At 34.1% G+C, this 26,848-nt stretch overlaps 1 protein-coding gene across 1 annotated transcript; it reads left to right on the top strand.

Annotated features, from left to right (window-relative positions):
* Positions 1 to 1,112: 1,112 nt before the first annotated feature.
* Positions 1,113 to 25,401, top strand: LOC105629475 (early-responsive to dehydration stress protein (ERD4)). The gene is made up of 11 exons (XM_012211079.4): positions 1,113 to 1,586; positions 3,598 to 3,750; positions 11,469 to 11,604; positions 11,977 to 12,078; positions 12,269 to 12,388; positions 12,841 to 12,921; positions 13,207 to 13,547; positions 16,410 to 16,655; positions 17,411 to 17,735; positions 24,316 to 24,549; positions 24,754 to 25,401. Exons 1-11 carry the CDS (start codon positions 1,273 to 1,275, stop codon positions 25,093 to 25,095), a joined length of 2,394 nt encoding a protein of 797 aa, XP_012066469.1. The 5' UTR covers positions 1,113 to 1,272; the 3' UTR covers positions 25,096 to 25,401.
* The last annotated feature ends 1,447 nt before the right edge of the window (positions 25,402 to 26,848 follow it).

The following is a 26,848-nucleotide window of genomic DNA, read 5'->3' as shown; positions in this document are numbered from 1 at the left end:
ATATTACCAACTGAGTTACAATTTGCAGGTGGAATGAGTTTGAAACTTTTTCTTTTTTTTTTTGCAAAAAATGGGTTTGAAACTTTGATAAACAATAAATCAAGAATATACCGATACTACAAGCCAAGTGTTCCCAGGTCCACACATCCCATCCGAGAGAGGACGGAAAAAGAAAATACAAAAGAAAAATAAAAAATAGAAAAACAGAAAAAGACAATAACAGCCTTGACAGACCAAACGCCAATAGGATCCCAATTCCTACCAATCAATAAACGTTACAGATCAGAACCAGCGTACTATCCATCATCCAACAGAACACAAATAGTTTACACAACCCACTAATATTCTATAATTTATTTTCATAATAATTAAAAAAACGTAAATTACCAAATTCTCCTTCTCAATAAATAAGTCCGATTTTTCATTTAAAAGGAAAAGCACACTAAAATCTCCTGAAGTTCAATTCCGTAAACTAAATGCACAGAAAAAACCAAAATATCTTTAATTATATAAATTATAATTTTCTTTACACAATAACAATTTTTATATTATTAAACCGTAACAATTTTAATAAAACTTAATATTTATATGTTTTTGCCACATGCATAAATTAACTGTTATAATTTTTCAGAAAAAAATTTATATCATTCTCAAATTTTATTTTAATTAATTGAATACTTTAATTTATAAAATTACATTTTTTTAAACATTTTAATTTGTAAAATTATTTTATATCTTAGCATATAAAATTATATTCATCAAATACTTATCGAATATAATTGAAAAATATAAAAATATTATTTTAAAATTATATTAATCTATATTAAATGCATACTTTATATATAACAACTAAAAATTCTAAAATTTATTATTGATAGTGTGAAGGGTGTGCAACAATAACAAAATTCATAAATTTAATAAATCTCAGATAAATTCAAAATTTTTTTATAAAAAGTAATATTTAGCTTATATCTCTCTCACACGCTTGCAAAAAAAAAAAAGGGGTGAATCCTGAACTATTAGGCCTCATCTTAGCACAAGAAGAATTTGTGTTTCTTAAAATATATAATATCGACTTATTAATTAGACGAGATTTCAGGGACTATGCAATAATTTGTCGAAGACGCTTTATTCTTTCCTTACCTGTTGCTTGTGTCAGCGTCACCCTCCGAGCAGTACATCAGCATTCCAATTACTATCCATCTCTTTTCTCCCTCTCTATCTATCCTAGTCTCTGAGAGTTGATAGTTGAGAGGTTGAGTTCAGTCTCCCATGGCTACTCTTCAAGACATTGGCGTCTCTGCCTTCATAAACATATTGAGTGCTTTTGCTTTCTTGTTGGCTTTTGCTCTGTTGAGAATTCAACCAATCAATGACAGAGTTTACTTCCCCAAGTGGTACATTAATGGTACGAGAAGCAGTCCAAGGAGGCGAGGCAACTTTGTGGCCAAATTTGTTAATCTCAATTTCAAGACTTACTTGACTTTCTTGAATTGGATGCCGGAGGCTATGAAGATGTCTGAGAAACAGATTATAAGCCATGCTGGTCTTGACTCTGCTATTTTCTTGAGGATTTACACTCTTGGGTAATCTTTCTTTCTTTTTTTTTTTTTTTATTTTATTTTTTATTTTTTATGTACTTGTCACCTTGTCTACTCAATGTTTATTTTGTTGCTTGGCTCTTTCTTTCAGTCTTTGTCACTGTTTATTTTGGACTAGGATATTCAATTTTTTTTTTTTCTTTTTGTTCCATCTTCTGTAGAAATCTGGAATTTGGAATCTGACTTTTAACAATTTATCTATAACATGACTTTTAGATGTTCTAGATTACCCTGTTGATTTTCTGTGTCAATAACCTTTCCATCATTTTTTTTCTGCCTTTTGTTTATTATTTTCTAACAGCAACTTCATATTTCTAAACTACTGAGAGCCTTTTAGAAGGTGTAAAATGAATGTGAACCCTTGACCTATACTAATGGGAGATGAACATGAAAATTATGAACTTTAGTCTTACCGCTTTGCCAGGCTTGTTTCTGTGTCACGAGTTTTCAAGAATCTGCTGTAATCCTTGGGGGTGGGGGGGGGGGGTGGGAAGGGGAGAAGAAAAAAAGAAAGGGCAAATTGGAGATATGTGAGGCTAATGTTATTTCTTCCCATGTTTGTTTTCGGGCAGATCTCTCGGTCAAGGATATTCTATTTCAATACCCTTTCTCATCTTTATTACTACCTTTTCTCATCTATTTCAATATCCCATGTTTTGTTACCTTTTTCCTTTTTCACATTTGTTTATATGCTTGGTATCATAAGCAGTACTCCAGTAACACGTTCATCTTAAGTAATTAATCTATTTAATGACTTGGGTGGGTTCAGATTGTTGGCTTTATAAGTTGACATACTAAGTTTCTCATTTTCATTCCTTGATTTCCTTGAATAATGCCCTTGTTTAATAAGAAGTGATAAATTGAATTTAGCTTTTGGAATGGGTTTATAAAATATCTCAAGTTTGGACCCTAATCCTAATGCCATGTGATGTTGACAGCTAATAAGGCAGGTTCATTAGGCTATATTTTGGCTTTATCAGAAAGCCAGACTATTATATCCAAGAGTAGCTAGGCAGCAAAATAGATGAAAGAAATATTGTGAACACTATTCAATTCAAACTAAAAATCTTGAACCAAACAGACACATTTTGGTTTCTCACTTCTGTTTTTTCATGGTATAAAACCAAAGTAGTTGAATGAATTGTATTTTAGTATATATTGTACTAGAAGTTGTCTTTATCCCACAAGCAGTTTATAAAGCCTAGCGAGCGATTTCAATTCAAGTGAGCTTTGAGGGAAAATAAGCAAATGCGACTTGGATAGCAGGTTTATCAATGCTTATCTCTTTCCAAATGTTGGTTTTGTCTGGTAGAAACACTTCATATTTTTCTTCCTGCAGAGTGATTTGCTGCCTCAAATCACACAATCAAAGACTTATAGTTGCTGTTCATAACAATGTATACATATTTCTGTATATATTAGTAAAATAATTAACTGAACTGAATCATATTATTTTATTAGTTTGGTCTAGTTATTCACACAGTTGTTATGGTTCTTCAGGAAGTTTCACTTTATTTCAGTTTTGCTTAATTTCAAACAAAACCAACCAATGCTTACTTGTAGAAGGAAACTAGATTACAGGGGCTGTTTGAAGTATATTGAATGAGTAATGTAAAGAGGGAATGTGAAAAGTATAAAACATCATTAGGCATCACACAATCTGATGGTATGCTTCTAATGTTAAAATTACAAACATCAATATTTATAAAGTTTATCCTAAACCTAACAGAGATTGGACTTTCAAAAGAATAAGACTCCTAAAGACACCATTAATTCTAGGAAAGTTTAGAGATCACAATTATATCTCAAGGCTATTTTGGATCATCAGCTAATTGACAAGAATAAACATGATTTAAACTCTTAAAGGGCTAGGGGTACCGTATAATATATCCGTAACAAACTCTAAATTTAATTTGAACCATAATACTGAGCTTCTAAAGTTGTCTAATTTTTTATGTTGCATTTTCCATTAATTCTTTTGTCATTCATGTGGCAGTTTGAAGATTTTTGTACCTATGTCAGTCTTGGCTCTCCTAATTCTTATTCCAGTCAATGTATCAAGTGGTACACTGTTCTTTTTGAGAAAAGAATTAGTTATGAGTGATATCGATAAGCTTTCAATATCAAATGTTCGTCCTCAATCTATAAGGTAAGTTTATGTTTCTTCTAAGTGATGATAAATATATGAACATGAACTAATTTACTGGTCAACTACCATTTGTTTATGGAGGGAAGGAAAAAGAAGGAAAATCTTCAAAAATGTATTTTTTTTCCTCAAGGGAATGTGATCATGCATTTTTAAATTTGTTGCAATGTCAATGTTCTAGTACACTAAATTCTAAATGTAAAATGAAATCAAAAATCTGATTGGCATAATGATTGTTTGGAGTTATATGAGTTGAACGTATAGGACCATTTCTATCCCATTGTATTTTCAATTGAAATGAAAGTACATGCTGATAGTTTTTGGAATTATCATGATGAAAATATATCTCACTTTTTCAATTCATATTTTGTTTCTTGTTTTAAATTTGTGCCTCTTGAACTATGCAGATTTTTGTTAATCAATAGTGGAACTTTAAGATTTGCTTTCCTTGAAATTTAAATTAAATAATTTATTGCAATCAGAAGAAAATAAGAAAAATGAAAATTAATTATGACTGGAATTGACTGATTTTGTTTGTGCATTCGTTGAAAGAAACAGAGAATGACAGTGGATAGTTTGAATCATATACTTTGGTTTGAGCTTATGAAGATTGCTCATCAATAGTGAGGACAATTTGAAATTAATGAGGGAATTGAGGATGGAATGAAAGTGGAAAGAGAAAAAGTTAGGTTCTTGGGGAGTCAGTGTACCAGCAGAGGTGAGAGGGCTGTGGTGGGGATAATGAGAGGTAGGTTGTCTTCTCTAAAGCTAAGCTCATGCGTAAACCATGTGAACAAGTAGGCCTAATGGACTTATATACCTCAAACTTCACAACTTGTTACAATTGTAATCCATTCTAAATTTGTTGCTATTATACCCCAATTTGCAAGTTTGGAATCAATTACACCCTAAAAGAGATTTTGGGAAAAATTCCACCAAAATTTATCCAAACTTTCAATTGTATTCAATTAAGTCCAATTTTAAATTTAAACCCGAATTAAGATAATGCTTTTATTTTTGAAGCCATTGACTTCAATTTTTATTCAATTTAAATAAAAAAAATTCTTTTCACATTTGCAAAAGATTGAAATTCAAAAAAAAAAAAAAAAAAAAAAAGAAAAGAAAACCTAAAAATTGAAACATAAACAAAAAAAAGAAATTGAAATTCAAGACGAAGAACGATAAAAGTTGATTTCTAGAATAATTATATTTTTGGATTAGTTAAATCCAATTTTTGTTTAAATAGATGAAAAATTGTTTTCAAAGATAGAAGTTCATAAATGAAAAAAAAAAAAAGTTGAAACACATAATACAAAAAACAAGAAACTGAAATTCAAAACTAAAATCGATAAAGATTTTTTAAGCAACTTAGAGTTGGATTATTATTTTATTCTACATATTTTTTGTTTTAAAAATTTTATCTTTTAATATCTTGAGTTTTCAATTGATGGTTTGAATTAAGGGTTGTTTTGTTTGGCTTTAAAGTTGGTCAAACCTACTTTTGAGTAGAAAGTCGTAAGTAGAATAGTGTTTGGTTTAGCTTAAGTTAAAAATCTACTTAAAATAAGTTAGGAGTTATTAGTACAATGCTTCTTAATTTTAATTATCCACTTATTTTAAAACTACTATTTGACCAAGTAAAATATCATATTATGTTAATAACTTTTAAAATTAAAATATTACCCTCATTTCTTAACAAACCCTCAAACTTCCTAATTAATTAATGTGTAAAATATAACTAGGTCCCTAAATTATTTCAAATTAACACTTGTAATCCAATATGGAAAAAATATTCTCATATAATTTTCATCAATAGGGACACATGTATATACATATACAGGATACTATAAACCTATTAGGAATTAAACTCCTAACAGAACTCTATTTACAACTAGTCCTTAACACTCCCCCTTAAGTTGGAGCATAGATGTTAATCATGCCCAACTTGTTACAAAGATAGTTAACCCGAGTTCCATTTAGAGCTTTTGTAAAGATATCTCCTAGTTGTTCACTTGTTTTAACGTGCCCTGTAGAGATAACACCCTGCTGTATCTTTTCACGAATGAAATGACAATCAATCTCGATATGTTTTGTTCGTTCATGGAATACTGGATTTGATGCAATGTCAAGAGTAGCTTGATTGTCACACCATAACTTTGCAGGCAAGTACGATTTTAAGCCAATTTCCTCTAACAATTGACAAATCCAAATTATTTAACAAGCAGATTGTGCCATAGCTTGATATTCTGATTCAGCATTCGATCGTGAGACTACATTTTGTTTCTTGCTCCTCTACGAAATCAAGTTTTCACCCACAAAGACACAATATCCTGAAGTTGATCTTCTATTAACCTTCGAACCTACCCAATCCGCATTTGAAAAAAACTCAATGTCCAAATGCCCATGATTACTGTAAAGGAGCCCACGGCTTGGATTACCTTTCAAGTAGCATAAAATCTGTCCCAAAGCTTCCCAATGTATAACAGTAGGAAAAGACACAAATTGGCTTAAAACGCTTACAAGAGTAAGCAATATTTGGATGTGTTACCGTAAGATAATTCAGTTTGCCCACCAATCTTCTATACATCTCAGGATCATCAAATAGCTCACCACCAATTGAAAGTTGCAAATTAGGAGTTATTGGAGCACTGCATGGCTTGGCACCCAACTTTCCAGTTTCCTTCAGTAAGTCAAGGACATACTTCCTTTGAGATAAGAAGATGCCTCTCTTACACCTAGATACTTCAATACCCAAAAAATACTTCAATAATCCTAAGTCTTTTGTCTGGAACTGAGTCTGGAGGAATGACTTAAGTGATGTAACGCCTGCTGAATCACTCCCTGTAATAACAATGTCATCAACATAAACCACAAGGAGAATCAAACTAGTCTTAGTACTTCTGAAAAATACAGAATGATTAGAAGTACTTTTCTGCATGCCAAATTGGTGTTCCACATTGTAAAATCTACCAAACCAAGCTCGAGGACTCTGTTTTAGGCCATAAAAAGATTTTCGAAGTTTACACACTTTACCCGACTCCCCCTGAGCAACAAAGCGTGGTGGTTACTCCATGTAAACTTCCCCCTGAAGATCCCCATGAAGAAAGACATTCTTAACATCCAGCTGATGTAAAGGCCAGCCAAAAGTACCTGCTAAAGAAATAAACAAACCAATAGAAGACAATTTGGTTACAGGAGAAAAAGTATCAGAGTAATCAAGGCCATAAATATGAGAATAGTCCTTAGCAACTAATCGAGCCTTGAGACGAGCAACAGACCCATTAGGATTCATTTTAATGGTGAAAACCCTTTTACAACCAATAGCTTTCTTATCTACCTGGAGAGGCACAAGATCCCAAGTACCATTAGGATCTAAGGTAGCCATCTCCTCTTTCATTGCTGCACACCAACTAGGATGGGACAAAGCTTGGACAACAGTTTTAGGGGTAGAGACAGAGTCTAGGTTACTTACAAAACAACGAGATGAAGAAGAAAAATGATCATAACTAACAAAAGAAGAAATAGGATATGTACACTTGCATTTACCTTTTTGAAGAGCAATGGGAAGGTCAAGGTCTGACTGAGGAGTGGATGGAACAGGCTCAGGTCTGGAGGGAATCGGATCTTCTGTTGAAGTAGCAAGTGGGGGAAGTTAGTCAAGAGTTCTTGGCCTCCTAGAATAAACCTGTTCAAAACAAGGGCGAGCAGATGCTGGTGCAGGAGGGGGAATAGGATCAGCAGACGTTGTAGTAGGAGCAAGTGCAAGTTCAAGAATAGGAGCAGGAGCAGGAGAGCTAGGAAATTGCTGGAAAGCGTAGACTAAAAGCTCATCATCCTCCCCCACTCTTATATATAGGAGAAGGAAAAAATGGAGTAGTCTAAAAAAATGTGAGATGTACAGAAATAAGATAACGGTCAAGATCGGGAGAGAAACAACGATACCCTTTTGATGCCGAGAATACCCAAGGAAAACACAATGAAGGGACTTTGGATCTAATTTGGAAACCTGTGGACGAACATCGCGAACAAAACAAGTACAACAAAAAATATGAGGTTCAATGGGGAATAGAAGCTTAGAAGGAAACAAGACATTATAAGAAATTGCACCATTAAGTACAGAAAAAGGCATGCGATTAATTAATAAACATGCAGTAGAGATAGCATCCGCCCAAAAATGTTTAGGGACCTTCATTTGGAATAGAAATGCCCTAGCAACCTTAAGAAGATGTCGATTTTTTCTTTCTGCAACCCCATTTTGAGAAGGAGTATCAACACAAGATGTTTGATGAAGAATACCATTCTGTGACATATAAGATTGGAAGGAACTAGATAGATATTCTTTAGCATTATCACTTTGCAATATGCGCACAGAGGTATTACATTGAGTTTTAATCTCAACACAAAAGGAACAGAAAATAGAGAATATCTCAGAACGAGATTTCATTAAAAATAACCAAGTAACACGAGATTAATCATCCACAAAAGTTACAAAATACCGAAAGCCAATTTTAGAAATAACAGGGCATGAACCCCAAACATCAGAATGAACTAACTCAAAAGGGTATGAAACCCGTTTATTGACTCGAGGAACTAAAGTTAAACGATGATGTTTGGAAAATTGACAAGATTCACATTCTAAAAGTGATAAAGATTGAAATTGCGGACACAACTTCTTCAAAGTAGACAATGAAGGATGACCCAAACAACAATGAACCTCAAGAGGAGAGAGAGCACCAGCACAAGCCAGAGATGACGAAACTTGTTCATCCAGAAGATAAAAGCCACCAAACTCACGTCCTTTACCAATAATTTGCTTCGTGAAAAAATCCTCAAACACACAATAGGTAGGATAAAATTTAAAACAACAATTCAGTAGATGAGTAATTTTGCTAACAGACAATAGATTGAACGGAAAACAAGGCAAACAAAAAACAGAAGACAACAGAAGAGACGGGATGGGATTGGCGGTGCCAATACACTTGACAGAAGATGTGGACCCATCAGCTAGAGTAACATGACGATTAAATTGTTCAGGTTCTTTTACTGAGGATAAGAGACTAGGGTTACCTGTCATGTGATCTGTGCAACCAGAATCAATGACCCACTGTGATGAGGTAGACATAAGACATGTAGTAGGAGTACTTGAATTGGCAGCAGCAACAATTGGGGAATCAGTAGACTTAGAAGAATGGTATCTAGAGAGCTCAGCATACTCCGCAGCAGAAATTGTTACAGTGGCCATATTTGCCCTTGGCGACTTATTTATCAGTTTCTTGCAATACCGTTTAGTGTGACCAAGTTCATGGCAATAATGGCAAATAAGAATGCTCGCCTCCCGATTAATTGCTTCATTACTATGGTTATTTCCTCCTCTTCCTCTGTTTTCTGGATGCCTAATTATCTGATTACGACTTATAAGGGCACTATTATCATAAGGAGAAGGGGTATGAGAACCTTCTGTACGCAGTAATCTTACGAAACTCTCCTAAAGAGAGGTAACGTCACTGCCTGAAAGAACCAGTGATTTGGCAGTTTCAAAAACCGGAGCAAAACCTGCAAGAAAACTTATTACAGTCATTTGTTTTCGCTGAGTCTGTTGAACCTTGACATTGGGGCTAAAAGGTAATAAAACATTAAGGTCCTCGTAAATCTTCTTAAATTCCATGAAATAAGCTGTAAGGGGCTTATCTTGCTGGTCGACTCGATAAAATCCTTTGCAGACCTCATACATACGAGATAGATTACCTTTTCCCGAATACAAGAATTCAAGATATTCCATTAATTCTTTAACAAATTCACAATGATTAATTAACCCAACCACTTTACTGTCAATAGAATTTCAAATCATTAGAAATAACTTAGCATCTTCCCTTAGCCAACTTTGTCACTGTCAATAGAATTTCAAATCATTAGAAATAACTTAGCATCTTCCCTTAGCCAACTTTGTCTAGTGTCACCAGTGGGTGGATCATCAATTAGATGATCATCTTTTTCAACACTCCTCAAATAAATTCTGATTGTCTTACTCCAATCTAAATTATTAGTTCCTTTCAATTTATGTTCTGTGATTTTATTCATTTCTGCGATCAATTCAGTAATTGTAGTTTTAGAATCTATAGGTAGCCAAACCCCCTTAAATGTGTAGAACAATGATGGATTTTGAATATTTATGATATTAAAGCATGGAGGAAATTTCATCATTTATGTATATCATAGTAACTCTTGCTCTCTTTTCTTTTTCCAATTTTTTCTATTCTTGCATTTTTTATCTTTTAAAAATATGAAAATAATTTTTTTGTTTGAATAAAAATTGGATTCAATTAACCCAAAAAAAAGTTTATTATCTTAATTTGGCTCTAAACTTAAAGTTGGAGTTAATGAATATAATGGAAATAATTGTACACTAATTTGGTGTGGATTTTTTTTTTTCTTAAAGTTGTTTTAGGTGCAATTTATCCCAAAATTGGAAATTGGGTACAATAAAAACAAATTGTAACAATTCCCAAAGTTTGTGGTAAATAAGTCATTAGGCTGAAACAATACGCTAATCATATCATTGTACATGTTAGCGTCTTATGCAGGAAAAAGTGGACCTTAAAACAGCCTACTGAGAATTCTGATTGGCCTATTCAGCAATGAACACTCAATTAAATTCTTGAACAATTGAGACACTTGTTCAGAAAAAGAAAATCCCTTTGGACACCAAAGTAGAAAAAATTTAGAAGTTTGAACACTAATGATATAATTAACCCCCGTATTGATCCATAAATAGAGGGGCAAAGGACTTGCATTCTCTGCAGTTTTTTGTAAGGACAATGCAGCTCCTCAGTTCCTGACCGACAATTGAATAGGAACCAAAATTTTGTGTCCTCTAACGATTTTTCCTCTCTTTTCCTGCTCTAAATCTTTTATGATTAGCGGACAAGGTTGATAACAAGGGTCTTTTCTGCATATTGCTGTTGTGAAAATGCATCGAAGATATATCAGTGTTAATTTCATTGGCAAGAACGATCTAATCCATTTGGGTCAGTTTGAATAGAAGGAAGTTCTAGTGTGCTTGTCAAGCTCTCCAATGTTGCATTCACGCTTTTACTGTTGGCTCTGACGTCACTCACTTACTTGTATACTTACTAAATGGTTAGGATTGGGCAATGTGAAATTCATTTCAATTATTACTTTTTGAATTCTATTCTTAGATATTATTTTACTATTCTAGAAAACCTTGAACACGCAGAGCCTTTCTTCTTGAGTCCAGCTGAGGCACCAAAAAAAGTAGAGTTAGGTTCTGTTCTGGTGTGTAAGCATCTCTTTCCTCGATTGGTTCATCAAAATAGATTCACGACTATGGAGGCCTTATGAGTTAACTTGTATACTAATCTGACCCATTTGCTCACTAAGCGAAGGGTACAAAATAAATCATATTTTATCTATTAATTGATTGAAATATCTTTGGGGTAAAAAGACTCTCAAGTGTCAATACATGGTGTAGTAATAGACATAATATAATTTCAATGACTTCAAATCCGTAAATCATTAAGATCAGAATTACTGAATAATTGTATGTTGCTCTTACTTTCATAGCAACTTTGGAAATGACCATTATCATTTTGTCATTAGTAGTTCTATGTTCACATATTTGTTACATTTTTCTTTGTATTAATTCTGTTGTTAGAATATTAAGTAGTGCAATTTTTCTAAAGAAAAATAATGCCACTTTTCAGATTTTTTGTTCACATAGCTTTGCAATATTTGTTCACTGCATGGACTTGCTTCATGCTGTACAAGGAATATGATAATGTAGCATCAATGAGGTTGCATTTCTTGGCTTCACAATCTCGGCGTGCTGAACAGTTTACAGTGAGTTGGATTTTAATTTTCAGTATCAACCCAAGAACTTGCAGGATGTTGTCAATTAAGAGGAGTTAGTCATGTGATTATCATTTCATCCTTGAAATTTTCATATTTAAAAAATTTTATGCAAAAATGTATTAGTGCTTATTTTCATTATCTTATTAAAGGCTTACAATTCTACTTCCTTGGAGGCATCCATTTTGCTATTTCTCTTCATAATTCAATCAAATGTTTGTGAGATAAAATACGATCATAATACATATAACAAGTACAGGAAAAAAAGGGAAGCATCGATCGTTATTTCATCTCACAATATTTAATGAGATTCTAAGTAGGTTAAAGTCCTTGCTCTTCTTTTTATGTACATATTCTCTGCAGGTAGTGGTGAGGAATGTGCCACATGTTTCTGGTGACTCAAAATCAGACACAGTGGAACAATTTTTCAGAAAAAACCACCCAAATACTTACCTTTGTCAGCAGGTACCACAGTTTCATAATGATTTATCCAGGTTCTTTCCTCGTTTCCTTTCCCATATCAGTAATTTGGCTTTCCTTAAATTGCATAGGTACGACTTTGAATAGAACAATGGTATATGCACGATTTATGTGCCTTTTTATCAGGAAATTTGGCAGCATGATTTGTTAATGAAAGTTTCGAATTTTTGTTCAGGCAGTTTATAATGCAAATAGATTTGCAAAACTTGTGAGGAAAAGAGATAGGCTCCAAAATTGGCTGGACTACAACCAGCTTAAGTTTGAAAGGCATCCGGACAAGAGGCCCACCAGGAAGGTAACGGGTGTAAACTTCAATGGGTTAACTTGACTTGTTATTAACATGAAATTTGTGCTAAATGGGGTCTATAAAATTAGCTTATCACCATTTATGCATATATGCATGTCAATTTCAGATCCACTGGGGCACCGGTAGATGTTACGTAGCTTGTCAAACTTTACTTTTACTTTCCTTTTCATATAATTATGGATGAAATATTATGTAGTGGAGTAATTAGTGATGTCGGGTTGAAAACAATATTTATGTTTGAGGAAGGTTAGATCCTGAAGATATGCATTGTTATAAATAAATCATGAAAGTTCGACACATTTTTTACATAAATTGTTTGATAATCATGAAAGTTTGACAGTTTTTCTTACATAAATTGTTTGACAAATCATTTCCTTTTATTAAAATATTCAATTGCAATATGGGACTTGAATTAGTTGTTTTATTATCTTTCATTTCAGACAGGATTTTTGGGACTTTGGGGTGAAAGAGTGGACTCCATTGACTACTACAAACAACAAATTCAAGAACTGGAAAAAAGAGTAAGTCATGACTATCAATTTTGTGTTTCGTAATGTTTAGTTCAAGTGTTCTTTTTATAAATCTCTATCTTCCTTCAGTCATTTTCCATCCTTCTTTAGAATTAATTATTTCAGTGTTGACTGGACTACGGAGGGGCACTTAATTGGCCCGTGATACCATCTTATTGCTAAAAAAAGTTATATCACCAAAAAAAAAATTTTACTCAGATGTGAACATGAACTAATTCTATCCATTGCCAGTTCTTTTTGTTGCTTAATGCATCTATCCAATATCTTTTATTTCAGATGGCATTGGAGCGTCAGAAAATTCTCAAAGACGCAAAATCTATCTTGCCAGTTGCTTTTGTTTCATTTAATTCGCGTTGGGGAGCTGCTGTTTGTGCACAAACACAGCAAAGCAAGAACCCAACCCTGTGGTTGACAAATTGGGCTCCTGAACCTCGTGATATTTATTGGCGAAATTTGGCTATACCATTTGTTTCATTGAGCATCCGAAAGCTGATAATATCTTTGTCAGTGTTTGCTTTGGTGTTCTTTTACATGATACCCATTGCTTTCGTGCAATCCCTTGCAAATTTGGAAGGTCTTGAAAAGGTTGCTCCTTTCCTCCGGCCAGTAATCGAGCTGTAAGTATATTTTTTTTTATCTTTGTTGTGGAGAAGGAAAACTTCTCCGTTTTAAATTTTTTTTTTTTTTTTTTTTTTTTTTTGGAGGCTGTTGCAAATGTACTGTACTTTTAGAATCTTGACTATTAAACCCCAATGAAACTTGTTTGAATTTCTACCCTATAAAAATTAGAATTTCTTGTGTTCTTTATATAATAAAAAGTTAATGTATTGACTTTCTAATTTCTCCTTTTCTTTTCTCTCCTTTCGCACCTACCACCACCTCCACCATTACACCACCATTGCCATCATGACTGCCATTGCAATTGGCTGCTTCCACTTCAAACCCTGTGCCGCCAGACACCTACCTAAATAAGATGTAATAATCCAATCTCAATTCCTCTTTAATCCAGAAACATTCAAGGCATTAATTAAAGGGTTTAGAGAGAGCTAGACATATGGTGTCTTTTGGCAATCATCTTATGATTACCCTGGTGCATTGTACTGCAAAGGAGAAGAGTATAAAATTTGACTGGACCTGTGCTTTTTTTTTTCTTTAAAACTTCTTTCAGCATTTTTTTGCACATTTACTTTTGGTTTTGTCATATTTATATTTAATCGGTAAAAATTCCTTTAATGTATGTTTTTTTTTTCCTCAAATCTTTTATCAGATCAGTGATTCTTAGCTTCATTTCCTTCGATTTTGATTGAGATCTGAATTTGTTTGGGGGTTCGATTTTGATTGAGATCTGAATTTGTTTGGGGGTTTGTTGGTTTTTTTGCTAATTTTGTGTTAATTTCTGTTAGATTTGTCTCTAACCAGTCTCATTTTGACTACATATGATCTATCTCACAAAGTTTTATATGATAACTTGATTTGTTTGTATTACTTGTTTTAAGTTTTGTTTTTGAATAAGATTCATGAGTTTTGATTCTCATTTTCATTTTATGCTTTGTTTTTGCTAAATATTTGTTCTGTATAGCTAGATGTAGGGTTTATGTATTTGGTTAATGTATTGTTAATATAACCAATCTAATTAAAACATTAACATAACATAATTAATTATTTTTATTTTTCTAGCCAATCAAAATAAAGGGTAAGTTGTCATAATTGAATCTAATCATGTCCTTTTTTGTCGATCCCAATGTTCCCTTCTCCGTTCGTACTTTTATATATATTAAAGATTAATTTATTGTTTAAATTTCTTTTTGTTCCTGTGCAGCCTAATTCTAAATCAAAAGTAAATCTTTTTATTTTTAAATTTTGTGGTTGTGGTGACTGTAGTGGTGGATGTGGGAGGTGGTGGTGGGTAGGAGTGGAGAGAGGAGCAGAGACACGAGGTTAAAGATATATTAAGAAGTTAAAAAATTTTTTTTTTGAAAGGATAAAAAAAAATTAATTTTTACTGTACTAGGAATAAAAAATTTTTAGTTTTTTCTAATTTTGACTGATAAGGTAGAATTGCAAAAGCGTTTCCAAATTTGGGTTTAACAATTAAGATACTTAAAATAGGGTGTAACTGCAAATGCTTCCAAGGCTAGGTTAGAACATATATATATATATATACACTTATTATATTTACAACATTCCTTGCTCCTCAAGCTAGAGCAAAGATGGTATCATGCCAACTTGTTATAAATATAATCAATCCTAGAACCACTTGAAGCTTTTGTGAAAATATTGTAAGAAAAGAAGGGAGCAATAGAGATTTAGTGGAGACGAAGGTCGATTAGCTTGATTATTCCTTAAAGTTTATTTCAGTTTATATACAATGCAAGAGATCCAAAATAGGGTAACAAATCAACAAATCCCCTAATTACAGCCTATATCACTTAATCATAGCTTATATCATATCTCATTGATCACCTAATCACAAACACAGTCACAAATTAATTACAACATTCTAACAAATATCAGCTAATTGCTCCTGTTTTGACATGACCAATGGTAAATCAAGTTTTGCTGAATTTCAATGTGTGTAGGCCTCTTGTTAAAAGCTAGATTTATTGCAATATGAAGAGTAGCTTGATTCAAGATTAGAAATGACATCCAACAAAAGATTGTAAGTAGCATGAGTTGGAGGTCAAATGAGGGAAGGGGGTCTGAAATGGTTTGGTCACGTCTTATGTAGACCCCCATGTGCTTCTGTTTGTAAGTGCAATACATTGATGGTGGAATAGAAACAGAACAGAAACGAGCCCAGGACACTGGTACCATGTTATGGAGAAAAATTATTCTGCTTTTTCCCCCTCATATATCATTGAAATACAAATGTCAATATATATGCAAGTCTAGAGTCTACCTAGACCCTAGAATCCTAGACTTGAAAGCCTTACAATTAAAATATATAAACTTGCTATATTAACAACAGTTTTGTATGTTGCATAGTTCTTTGCTGAATTGCGATGAAGCTCGATAGTAGAACCTTTTTTTTCTATTCAGTATGACTGTAACTGCTATTCTGATATGATGATCCTTTTTTACCAATTTATTGTTCTTAAACATCCGTTTTGTTCTGATTTAATGACCACGTGTTACTGGACTTGAATTCTGTATATTTCATCTCTATTTGAAGATTACTGGTGACTTTATTCTCATGATTTGAATTATGATAACTTTCCGGTGCTGGGGATAATTGGCTAATCTTATATGTAATATCCTGTTTACAATTCCCTTTCTCCATACCCTTCAAATTCTAATTATGGAAAACCTTTTATCTAAACTTGACTCAACTAAGCATTACCCCTGATCTAGCTGGGATCAGCTATGTGGATCATTTTTTCTATCATTCTACATTGTTTTTAGGATACATATTTGATAAATATGAATTTAAATTAGCTTCTGTTTTTCTCCTTGTAAATAATTTATGACAAATTGTGCAGGAAATTCATCAAATCATTCCTCCAGGGTTTCCTTCCCGGTCTTGCTCTTAAAATCTTTTTGTACATTCTTCCTACACTTTTGATGATAATGTCAAAGATTGAGGGATACATTGCAGTTTCAACTCTAGAACGGAGAGCAGCAGCAAAGTACTATTACTTTATGCTGGTGAATGTATTTTTGGGGAGCATTATAGCTGGAACAGCTTTTGAGCAGCTGCATTCTTTCCTTCACCAGTCACCAACCCAGTAATATTCTGTATCCCTATGGCTTCAGATTTAATCATTTCCACATTTAAGGAAGTCATAATAGATTGTAGGTAATTTTCATGTGATAAATAATCTTGCAATTTAATTTCTTTTACTGAAGCAATGCACATAATCTCCTTAGTAAAATGTTAAGTGACCTTAACTGCTAAAACTTTTTATTTTGGGAATGCTGGCTATAATGGATTGGAATACCATGTACATTGAACAGCTGGTTGATGTGAAGTAATAAATATAATTGTATCCTTGAATGGTGCTTGTCTCATATTAATATATACAATTTTTTAGTGATATTTGCATATTACAATCCTTGATAACGACTGTTTGATGGTTTTGAATTGTCAGAGTCTTTGATGGATTTAGTTTACTAAAATCATTGGTGGTGATTATTTACATAATCTTTTTGTCAATTGAAAATTTTCTTGCTTTGGATGGCTGTGCAGCTGAGCTGTTGGATTTGATTAACTGGCCTATAAACTTGTTGTTTGGAACTCTGGGTACCTAATTTTTGTTGTAAAATTTCAAATCAATAATTCTTTGAACTGATTTTTCAGTTCATAAATATTGATTGCAGTTCATTTAACAGGACCTTGGTTACCAAATGTGCATGCGTAGTTGATCCAAACCATCATCATGCTTAAAAGGGAATAGAAAGATAACTGAAATCATCCTTGTTATTTAATCCTTTTTAGTATGTTGTTCATATATGATTCTTAGAATATTAAATATTGTTGCAGGATTCCTAGAACAATTGGAGTTTCCATTCCAATGAAGGCTACTTTTTTCATTACGTATATAATGGTTGATGGGTGGGCTGGTATTGCTGGTGAGATCCTCCGACTGAAACCATTGGTCATATTTCATCTGAAGAACATGTTTTTGGTAAAAACGGAAAGAGACAGAGAAAATGCAATGGACCCTGGGAGTGTGGACTTTCCTGAGACTCTTCCTAGTCTCCAACTATACTTCCTTTTGGGTATTGTCTATGCAGTGGTGACTCCAATCCTGCTTCCTTTTATATTAGTCTTCTTTGCCTTGGCCTACCTGGTTTACCGCCATCAGGTTAGTTTTACTCAAAATGTTTGAAACCTTATCTTTCTATGGGGCATTTTATTGTTTTTTATATCTATGAAGCGCAAATGTACTCTGTAAGGCCAATGTTTTCTGTTAGATGCATTTCCAATGTTAAAATTTCGGGGAAACTTTAAAATGGTCAAACTTCAAATACAGCCAAAGGTTAATATTGAAGAAATCAAAATCGAACAAGATTAAAGGCTCGTGGAAAACCAGGTTCAGGCATTCTTCAATATTTGTCTTAAACTTATAATGGATAATGTTTTTTTTTTTTGTAGGATATGTTACTATTGTGATGTATGGTTGTTTGTATATATAGCATAGTCTTAAGTGTAAAGGGTAGCTTAGGCATTTCCTTATAGTTTCTATGTATAAATAGGAGTGTATCTCATTTTTTACAAGTGATTGAAGAAATAAGATTCTCTCTTTAAACACAAAAATCAACTTTGGTATCAGAGCCATAGCTGACCTTTTCTCAGCCTAAACACAGTGAAGGGCAGTAGAGAGAGAAAAACCCTAATCTAGGTTGAAGCTACTGCGACATAAGAGAGAGAGTGGGTTGACACTGCCCAGCCCAGGTGGAAGAGGGGTCACCGATTGGCCCTCTCCCTTTTTCCGGCCACCATCTGACGCCGTGCGTTGGCTCACGCGCCTTCGTAAACTTCTACACCTTTCTTCACGTGTTGGTGCATGGCACATTTTCCGACCATTGTTCCGGCAGTGGACCACTCCAGCAGCGTCGCCTTGGTGTTGCGCCTCTTCCTAGACTGTTTTTCTGCCCTGATTCTCGCGATTTCGGGCTGTCTTTCCGATTTCGCCTTATTTTGGGTGGTTTTCGGTTTCAGACCTGTTTTTGGTGTGTTCTCCTGTATTTTGACAATGGGTGATGGTATTGACACTAAAGTTGTCTCTTCACATGACAGCCCCTCACTGCAAATTAGCCCGGTAAAGCTCAATGGTACAATTTATCTTGCTCGGTCAATGTCATGCCTATTGTTCATCAAAGCTAGAGGGTTACAAGGCTATATTACGGGTTCTAAAGTCTCACCCACACCTCTAAGCGACACTCATGATAAACGGGACTTTGAAAACTCATTAGTTGTCTTGACTGATAAATTCTATGGAGCCTAGGATTGCAAATGGGTATTTGATGTTGGATACCGCGACAAAAATTTAGAAAACTATGACTAAGACCTACCCTCAGCGTGGAAATTTTGCTCAAGTGTATGAGCTTCACAACAAAGTCCATGGCTTGAAGCAAGGGGAATTGACAGTTAACCAATACTATGATGCTTTGAATGACCTATGACAACAACTAGACTACTATAAGACTTATCATCCCAAGTGCGAAGAGGATGTGGTTGGATACTAGAAGAAGGTGGAGACTCTGAGAGTCTATGGGTTTTTTGTGGGATTGCATGCTGAATATGACCTGATTAGGTTCCAGATTTTGGGAAAGAGCCCTATGATTTCCTTAAAGGAAACATACTCTTATGTAGAGCAGGAAGAGAGTAGGAGAGGTGTAATGTTATCCATCGGACCATCTGAGAAAGCAGGACTTATAGCTTCTTAATCTTTACAGACTACTCGTACTTTATTTGAGGAGGATACCCGCCGATGTGACCATTGTGGAAAGTCAGGGTGTATTAAGGAATCATGCTGGAAGTTGCATGGTCGACGAACTGGCGGACGTGGTCATGGCCGTGGAGGTAGAAGGCCAAGTTCTACTCGACATGTTGCGCATCAAGTTGAAGTGGTTGTAGCTTCTGAAGTAGTTTCGACATCTCTAACTAGAGGTCTATCTACTGAAGAGGTTCAGACCTTGAGGCTTCTCATGACAAAGCTCGACTCTTCATCTACTTCAGATGCTTCCTCTAATTTTGTGCGTTCAGGTATGACCCTCCTAGCTAATTCTATTGATGATTCATGGGTTATAGACTCAGGAGCAAACAAACATATGACAGGCTCATCTAGTAAATTTTTAGCATATTCACTTTGTTCTAGTAAGCAAACTGTTTGTATTGCATATGGTTCTTTTACATCTATTTCTGGGACAGGTTCTATTCAATGCACCCCTAACACCAATTTAAACTCTGTTCTTCATATTCCAGCTTTCCAGTTAATCTCTTATCTATTAGTGCTATTACCAAGGCCCTTAACTGCAAAATTGTATTCTTTCCAACTCATTGTGTTTTGTAGGATCTGAAAACAAGGGAAATGATTGGATTTGGTAGATTGCATGATGGCCTATATCTCCTTGAGAAGAGTAGCAGTTGCCTAGCTTCAGAAATTTCCCAAGCTCTACTAGGAAGTAATAGCACTAGTCAAACAGCTATTATGTGGCATAGGCGGTTAGGAAATCCTTCTTTTGTTGTTCTCAAAAAGTTATATCCTAACTTGTTTAGCCAATGTTTGTTAGATTCCTTAGTTTGTGATGCTTGTGAATTTGCTAAACAGGCAAGAAACACTCATGTTTCCTATAATAACAAAAGTTCTGGTCCTTTTATGACTATTCATTCTGATGTATGGGGACTTACTTCTACTGTTTCATTGTCTGGATATAGGTGATTTGTTACCTTCATTAATTGTTGTACTCGTTTAACTTGGGTTTATTTGTTGAAAACAAGAGTGAAGTGTTTTCCTATTTTCAATCCTTTCATAATATGATTAGTACACAATTTGGTGCTAAGGTTCAAAGTTTGAGAACTGATAATGGAACAAAGTACATGGAGAACATGTTTCAAGCATATTTAGATTCTAAAGGAATCATACATCAGACTAGTTATGTGAATACGAGTGCTCAAAATGGGGTGTCTGAAAGGAAGAATAGACATTTGTTAGAAGTGACTAGATCTCTTTGTTTACTATGAATGTGCCTAAAACTTATTGGGAGATGCTATTCTTGTTGCAACATATTTGAATAACAAAATGCCTCTTAGAATATTGAACTTTAAGAGTCTTATAGAAGTTCTACAAGGTCATACCTTATACACTGTTCCACCAAAGGTCTTTGGTTGTGTGTGTTTTATTCATCACCGACATGGAGGAAAACTAGAACCCAGAGCTTTGAAATGTGTGTTTATTGGTTATTTTGCCACACAAAAAGGGTATAAGTGTTACCATCCTCTATCTCGAAAATATTTTGTGAGTATGGATGTGACCTTTAGAGAGTCTGAACCTTATTTTTCCCCCACTCCTCTTCAGAGGGAGATTCGAATGTAAGAAGAGTAAGTGATGATAACTCCTATGTCTAAGTTTGTTCTATAACAATTTATGAACTTGATTAATATTGATGAAGAGATACAAAATATAGATGAATCTCAACCAAGAAAGGATGATCATGCTCAAAGAAGAGATAGACTAGATAGGCCGGATTTGAAGAGATAAAACTGAAGGGAGAAAAATAGTGCCATTGTGCATGATCCCACTACCCAACCGTCTTCCTTGCAATCAGGTCCAGAAAACCAATGCAGTGAGCTTCCTATAACTCCTATCCCTAATTCTGATATAGCTCCTATAGTACATAATGTTGATTCTGATTCTGTTGCTAATCCTATTATTGATGACACTAATATTCCCATTGCTCTCAGGAAAGGTGTGAGATCTTGTACTAAACATCCCATCTCTCAATTTGTTTCCTATGATTCTTTATCTTCTTCCTATTGAGCCTTTGTCTTGTCTATTCCTTTTGTTTCTATTCCACCGAATTGGCAAAAGGTGTATCAGGATCCAAAATGGAAGGAAACAATGGTGGAGGAGATGAAAGTTTTGGCAAAGAATGGAACTTGGGTTCTTGTTACTTCTTCAGTAGAAAAGAAATCAGTGGGATGTAAGTGAGTGTTCACAGTAAAGCATAGGGTAGATGGCGCAATTGAAAGGTATAAGACTAGGTTGGTAGCAAAAGGATATAGTCAGACTTATAGTGTTGATTATCAAGAGACCTTTGCTCTAGTAGCAAAGATGAATACCATCAAGATCATACTATCATGTGCAGCCAACCTAAACTGGGAGTTGCATCAATTTGATGTAAAGAATGTCTTTCTGCATGGAGATTTAGAAGAGGAAGTCTATATGGACGTCCCTCCGGGGTTTGATTGTTAGAAAACCAAAGGAAAGGTATGCAAGTTGAAGAAGGCCTTATATGGTCTTAAACAGTCACTTAGGGCATGGTTTGACAGGCTTAGTAAGGCCATAGTTTTCTTTGGTTACACTCAAAGTGATGCTCATTATACCTTGTTCATCAGACACTGCACGGTTAAGATCACGTTGCTAGTTTTCTATGTTGATGATATGGTTGTAATTGGAGATGATGAAGTAAAAGTTGCTTGCCTGAAGAAACTACTAGCTCAAGAGTTTGAGATTAAGGATCTGGGGGATGATGAAGTAAAAGTTGCTTGCCTGAAGAAACTACTAGCTCAAGAGTTTGAGATTAAGGATCTGGGGAGTCTGAGATACTTTCTTGGTATTGAGGTTGCTAGATCTGATAAAGGGATCCTCATTTCTCAAAGGAAATATGTCCTAGATCTTTTGGAAGAAACATGTATGCTGGGATGTAAGCCATCTGATTCTCCAATTGAGGTCAATCACAAATTGCAGGCAGGAGTTGGGAAGACTGTTGATCTAGGCCAATATCAAAGGTTGGTTGGCAGGTTAATTTATCTTTCACACACAAGACTTGATATTGTTTATACTGTTAGCCTTGTGAGCCAGTATATGCATGACCCTCGTGACTCTCACCTTAAAGTTGTTTTCTGTATTCTGAGGTATTTGAAATCTGCTCCTGGAAGGGGCATAATTTTTTCTAAGCATGGCCACCTCAAAATTGAGGTCTATACTGATGCAGATTGGGCTGGATCTCCAAATGACCGAAGGTCGACTTCAGGCCATTGTACCTTAGTTGGAGGAAATTTGGTTACTTGGTGGAGTAAAAAGCAGAGTTAGTAGCTTGTTCAAGTGCAGAAGTTGAGGATAGAACCATGGCCTAGGACTTTGTGAAATGGTATGGGTGAGAAAGTAATTGGAAGCATTGAAGCTTTTAGAGTCCTGAGCCTCAACCTTGTTATGTGATGACAAGGCTGCTATTAGTATTGCTCAAAATCCAGTTCAGCATAATGGAACAAAACACATAGAAATTGACAGACAATTCATAAAAGAGAAAATCAATCGGAGTGTCTTGAAATTCACTCATGTAACTTTAGATAATCAACTGGCAGATATCTTCACGAAGGGACTAAGTAGCAAAATCTTTCACAGCTTAGTATGCAAGTTGGGCATGCTCAATATCTAAATATGAACTTGAGGGGGAGTGTTGTGATGTATGGTTGCTGGTATATATAGGATAGTGTTAAGTGTAAAGGGTAGCTTAGGCATTTCCATATAACCTCTATGTATAAATAGGAGTGCATCTCATTTTTTACAAGTGATTGAAGAAATAAGATTCCCTCTTTACACACAAAAATCAACAGTTACCATGCTTTAAAATCATTTTCAGTAGATTATGTTACTTTTAGTGTTTCAGTATTTGATTATTAAGGTGAAAAATAATTTTAATATCCAACTAATTTTTTATTTTTTATTTTTTTTTTTGGGTGATGTTGCATCTAAGTAAAATATACTTATAAAAATAAATGTTTTACTTAAAAAGAAAAATGAGTTTTTTTAAGAAATAAAAAGTTGAAATAGAAAAGACAATAGTTTTTAATGCTTTTCTTTTGAATAATTAAGAATTATTTTCGTTTTATTGGGATGAATATTCAATTGTTTCTTTTTGAGGCACACTTAAATCCGTATGATTCTTTTTCATCTTTTGATAAAGAAATTTGATTCATCTAGCTCAATTTTAGCATATGACCTTTCCGTACCTATTTTTATGCCACTTGATAATCAACTTGAGACTTGCAATATTGATATGAAAATAAAGGGAATTCTTTTTCTCAAACCTAAGTGAGAATAAATATTTAATATAATAGTTCACTATTCTAAAAATTCAAGTAATCTAATGTTGACTCAAGGTTTTAAATTTATTTCAAATAAACATTAATCTTTAAGTGAACATGTATTTAAATAAAATAATTTCTTTTAACAGCCATTTTCAAAATATGAATTTATCACTTTTTACTTAAAAATTTATAAATCAAAGCTACAATTTTATTTTTTTTTAGTTAGATATTTAAAACTACTTATAAATAAAATTTAATTAAATAAAAAGGTAAAAATTTTTGCAAAGGCAAACATAATAATATTAAAAATATTATTATATTTGATATAGTTTTTAATTATTTTCTGAGATCGATGGATAACATGAATGTTCAAGTAAATGTATGTATTTGCAATGAAAGAGCCATGATTTTTTCTTAAGGGGATCAAATTTGTTACATCATAATCATATATATATATATATAGCCAGCGCAAATTGAGAATCAACTGGAACCGATAAATGTCTAAATGACTAAAATGATCCTAAAGGGATATTTATATCGCTTTAGGATCACATTTTCAATTTCTTTCTTGGTATGTCTGTTTTAGTTAAATGTGTAAAACTAATTGCCTACTTAACTTAACGATGCAGATAATTAACGTCTACAATCAACAATATGAGAGTGCTGGTGCATTCTGGCCCCATGTTCATAGCCGCATAATCGCAAGTTTATTGATATCTCAACTGCTATTGATGGGCTTGCTGAGTACAAAAAAAGCTGCTAATTCAACTCCTTTGCTAGTTATCTTGCCCATACTGACGTTGACCTTCCACAAGTACTGCAAGAGCCGGTTCGAACCTGCATTTAGAAAGTACCCACTTGAGGTAAGTTACATATTTAGCAAAAAGGGAGTTGCACTATAAGATGCTGGTTATGGTTGTCTTCCTATGTTATATCTTCCCTGTAAGCCTACTAGTTTTCGAATTTTGAGGTTGCTTTAAATTTTTATGATTCTACTTGAAGTTGGGTATCAGTTTTTTCCCTCATGCCAAGTAATGATGAAATTTTTCTTCTTGTTACTTCTTCAGGAAGCCATGGCAAAAGACATATCAGATCGGACAACGGAACCTGATCTTAACTTGAAAGCATACTTGGCTGATGCATACCTACATCCCATTTTCCATTCTTTTGAGGAAGAAGAGTTAGTTGAGGTTAGAGTGGACAAACACGAAGCACATGTTGCGAGTGCTCGGATGAGCGAACGTAGCTCTCCTTCTCCTCCACATCAAGTCTATCATCCTTCTTCCCCACCACTTGAATATCATCCTTCTCCCCCACAACATATCTATCATCCTTCCTCACAACCCCATTACATTTATCATCCCTCCTTCCCACCTCATTATGCCTATGATTATGAAAATGAGCCCTGAACATAGAGAGCTATTTATCTACACTAGAAGAGTTGCTAACTACCATTTGTTCAACTACTTACCACTATTCATTGAGATAGTGCCCTTCCACCTACCATTATGGGTTAATCACATTGTATTTTCTTGATATATGCTTGGAAATGATGCAGGAAATTTAGGAACTTGCAACAGCTAGTTCACACTAATTTAATTTATATCATGCTTTCACACTTTCCTTATAGTATGTATCGGCAACTCTCATGAATTTATGTAAAGCGTGTGGTTTTTTAGTCATCAAATGGCTGAATACATATATTTACCCTTTAACTTTTCAATTTTAATCTCGTGGCACCCTGAACTTTGCGAGTGACGGGTCGTGCATCTAAACACGTAAATTTTAATAATATTACACATCTTTCATGTTATGGATGCATTTGTAGGTAAGTCCTACTATCCATGTGGGCCATGAGATTAATTGACAGAATTAAAATTTGCGCAGGTTTCATGGGATGCAGTAGCTAAGTTTTAGCAGCTATATTATTTCCTATTTTGACTATTATTATTACTTCCTAATTAGTTATTTTAATTATGGTAGATCTTCTATTAGTTGTCCTTTTAGTAGTTTTCTATTCTATTTAAGAAATTTGCTTATAGTATAATTACTTTATTAGTGCTCGGAGGCCTTGCATTTTACATAAACAAGTAGATTATTTTCAACTAGTTGAGATCTAAGCTCTCTCCTAACAAGTCTAAGGTTAGAGCTCCCTTAGCAAAGCGCCCACGTTCTTTTTTATTTTTTTCAACAACCATAGGTTGAAAAAAGAATCACAACTCTAGTATTATAGACTTGGGCAAGAAGTACAAGTTTTATGGAAAGTTTTTAAAAATTATTACAATCTTCGTTTCGGCCCACCATGAAGGGAAATTCTTTGGGGGAATTAGTCAATTTAACAAGTTCGATTGAGGAATACCAAAGGCAATTTCAAGGTTTATTAGCATGGGCAACAGCAGTCCGGAATGACCAGCAGCTCGATCTTTTTACTGTCGGAGTGTTGTTTTTTTTTTTTTGGTCCTTTGCACACTCCTGCAGCGTTTTTGCTTTGTTTTTATCTTTTCATTTGTGTTTAACCATGGCTAATCTGAATATTACTGAGGAGGAAGAAGATGGGATGAATGTAAACCAAATAACTAAACCTTTGGTGGAAGACTATAATTATTGTCTAGTCGGAATGTAGATTAATTTCCAAATAACCAAATAACTCTAAATAAGATTAATTTCCAGGCCAGGAGAAATACTCTTGCTGATATTTGGCATCCTTTTGGTGGAGTGGAGATTACAGAGACTGAAGGCAAGCGTTTCTTGTTCCGTTTTTACAATATTGTGGATGTAGAGCGGGTTATAGAGGGATCACCATGGAATTTTAATAGGAATTTATTGATATGGCATAAAATACAGAAAGAAGAAGATCCATTATCTGTAGAACTCAACACTGTTGATTTTTGGGTACAGATGCATGATTTACCTAAGGGGTTTTACAATGAATCTATGGCTCTAATGCTTGGTAATTTCATAGGAAATATGATTCCAAAAATATTACTGCGGGGAATTACTCTTACATGTGAACTAGAGTCCGTCTAGATATTAGACAGCCTCTTAATCGTCGCAAGAAATTGATCACATCAATGTTAGGATTAATTCAAAATAATATTATGAAAAATCTGTTGAGATTTCAATTTTATTTAGTGCAGATTTTCTGCATAAAATTTGATATTT

Source organism: Jatropha curcas, chromosome 11 (genome assembly GCF_041381405.1).
Source record: "Jatropha curcas cultivar XTBG-Jc1 chromosome 11, XTBG_Jcur_1.0, whole genome shotgun sequence".
Taxonomy (NCBI): Eukaryota; Viridiplantae; Streptophyta; class Magnoliopsida; order Malpighiales; family Euphorbiaceae; genus Jatropha; species Jatropha curcas.
This window is presented reverse-complemented; position numbering and strand designations above follow the sequence as displayed.

Coding starts and splice junctions, on each gene's coding strand:
- LOC105629475 (XM_012211079.4), top strand. CDS start 1,273: ATGGCTACTCTTCAAGACATTGGCGTCTCTGCCTTCATAAACATATTG. Junction 1,587..3,597: donor TTGAGGATTTACACTCTTGG/GTAATCTTTCTT, acceptor TTCATGTGGCAG/TTTGAAGATTTTTGTACCTA. Junction 12,389..12,840: donor ACAAGAGGCCCACCAGGAAG/GTAACGGGTGTA, acceptor CTTTCATTTCAG/ACAGGATTTTTGGGACTTTG.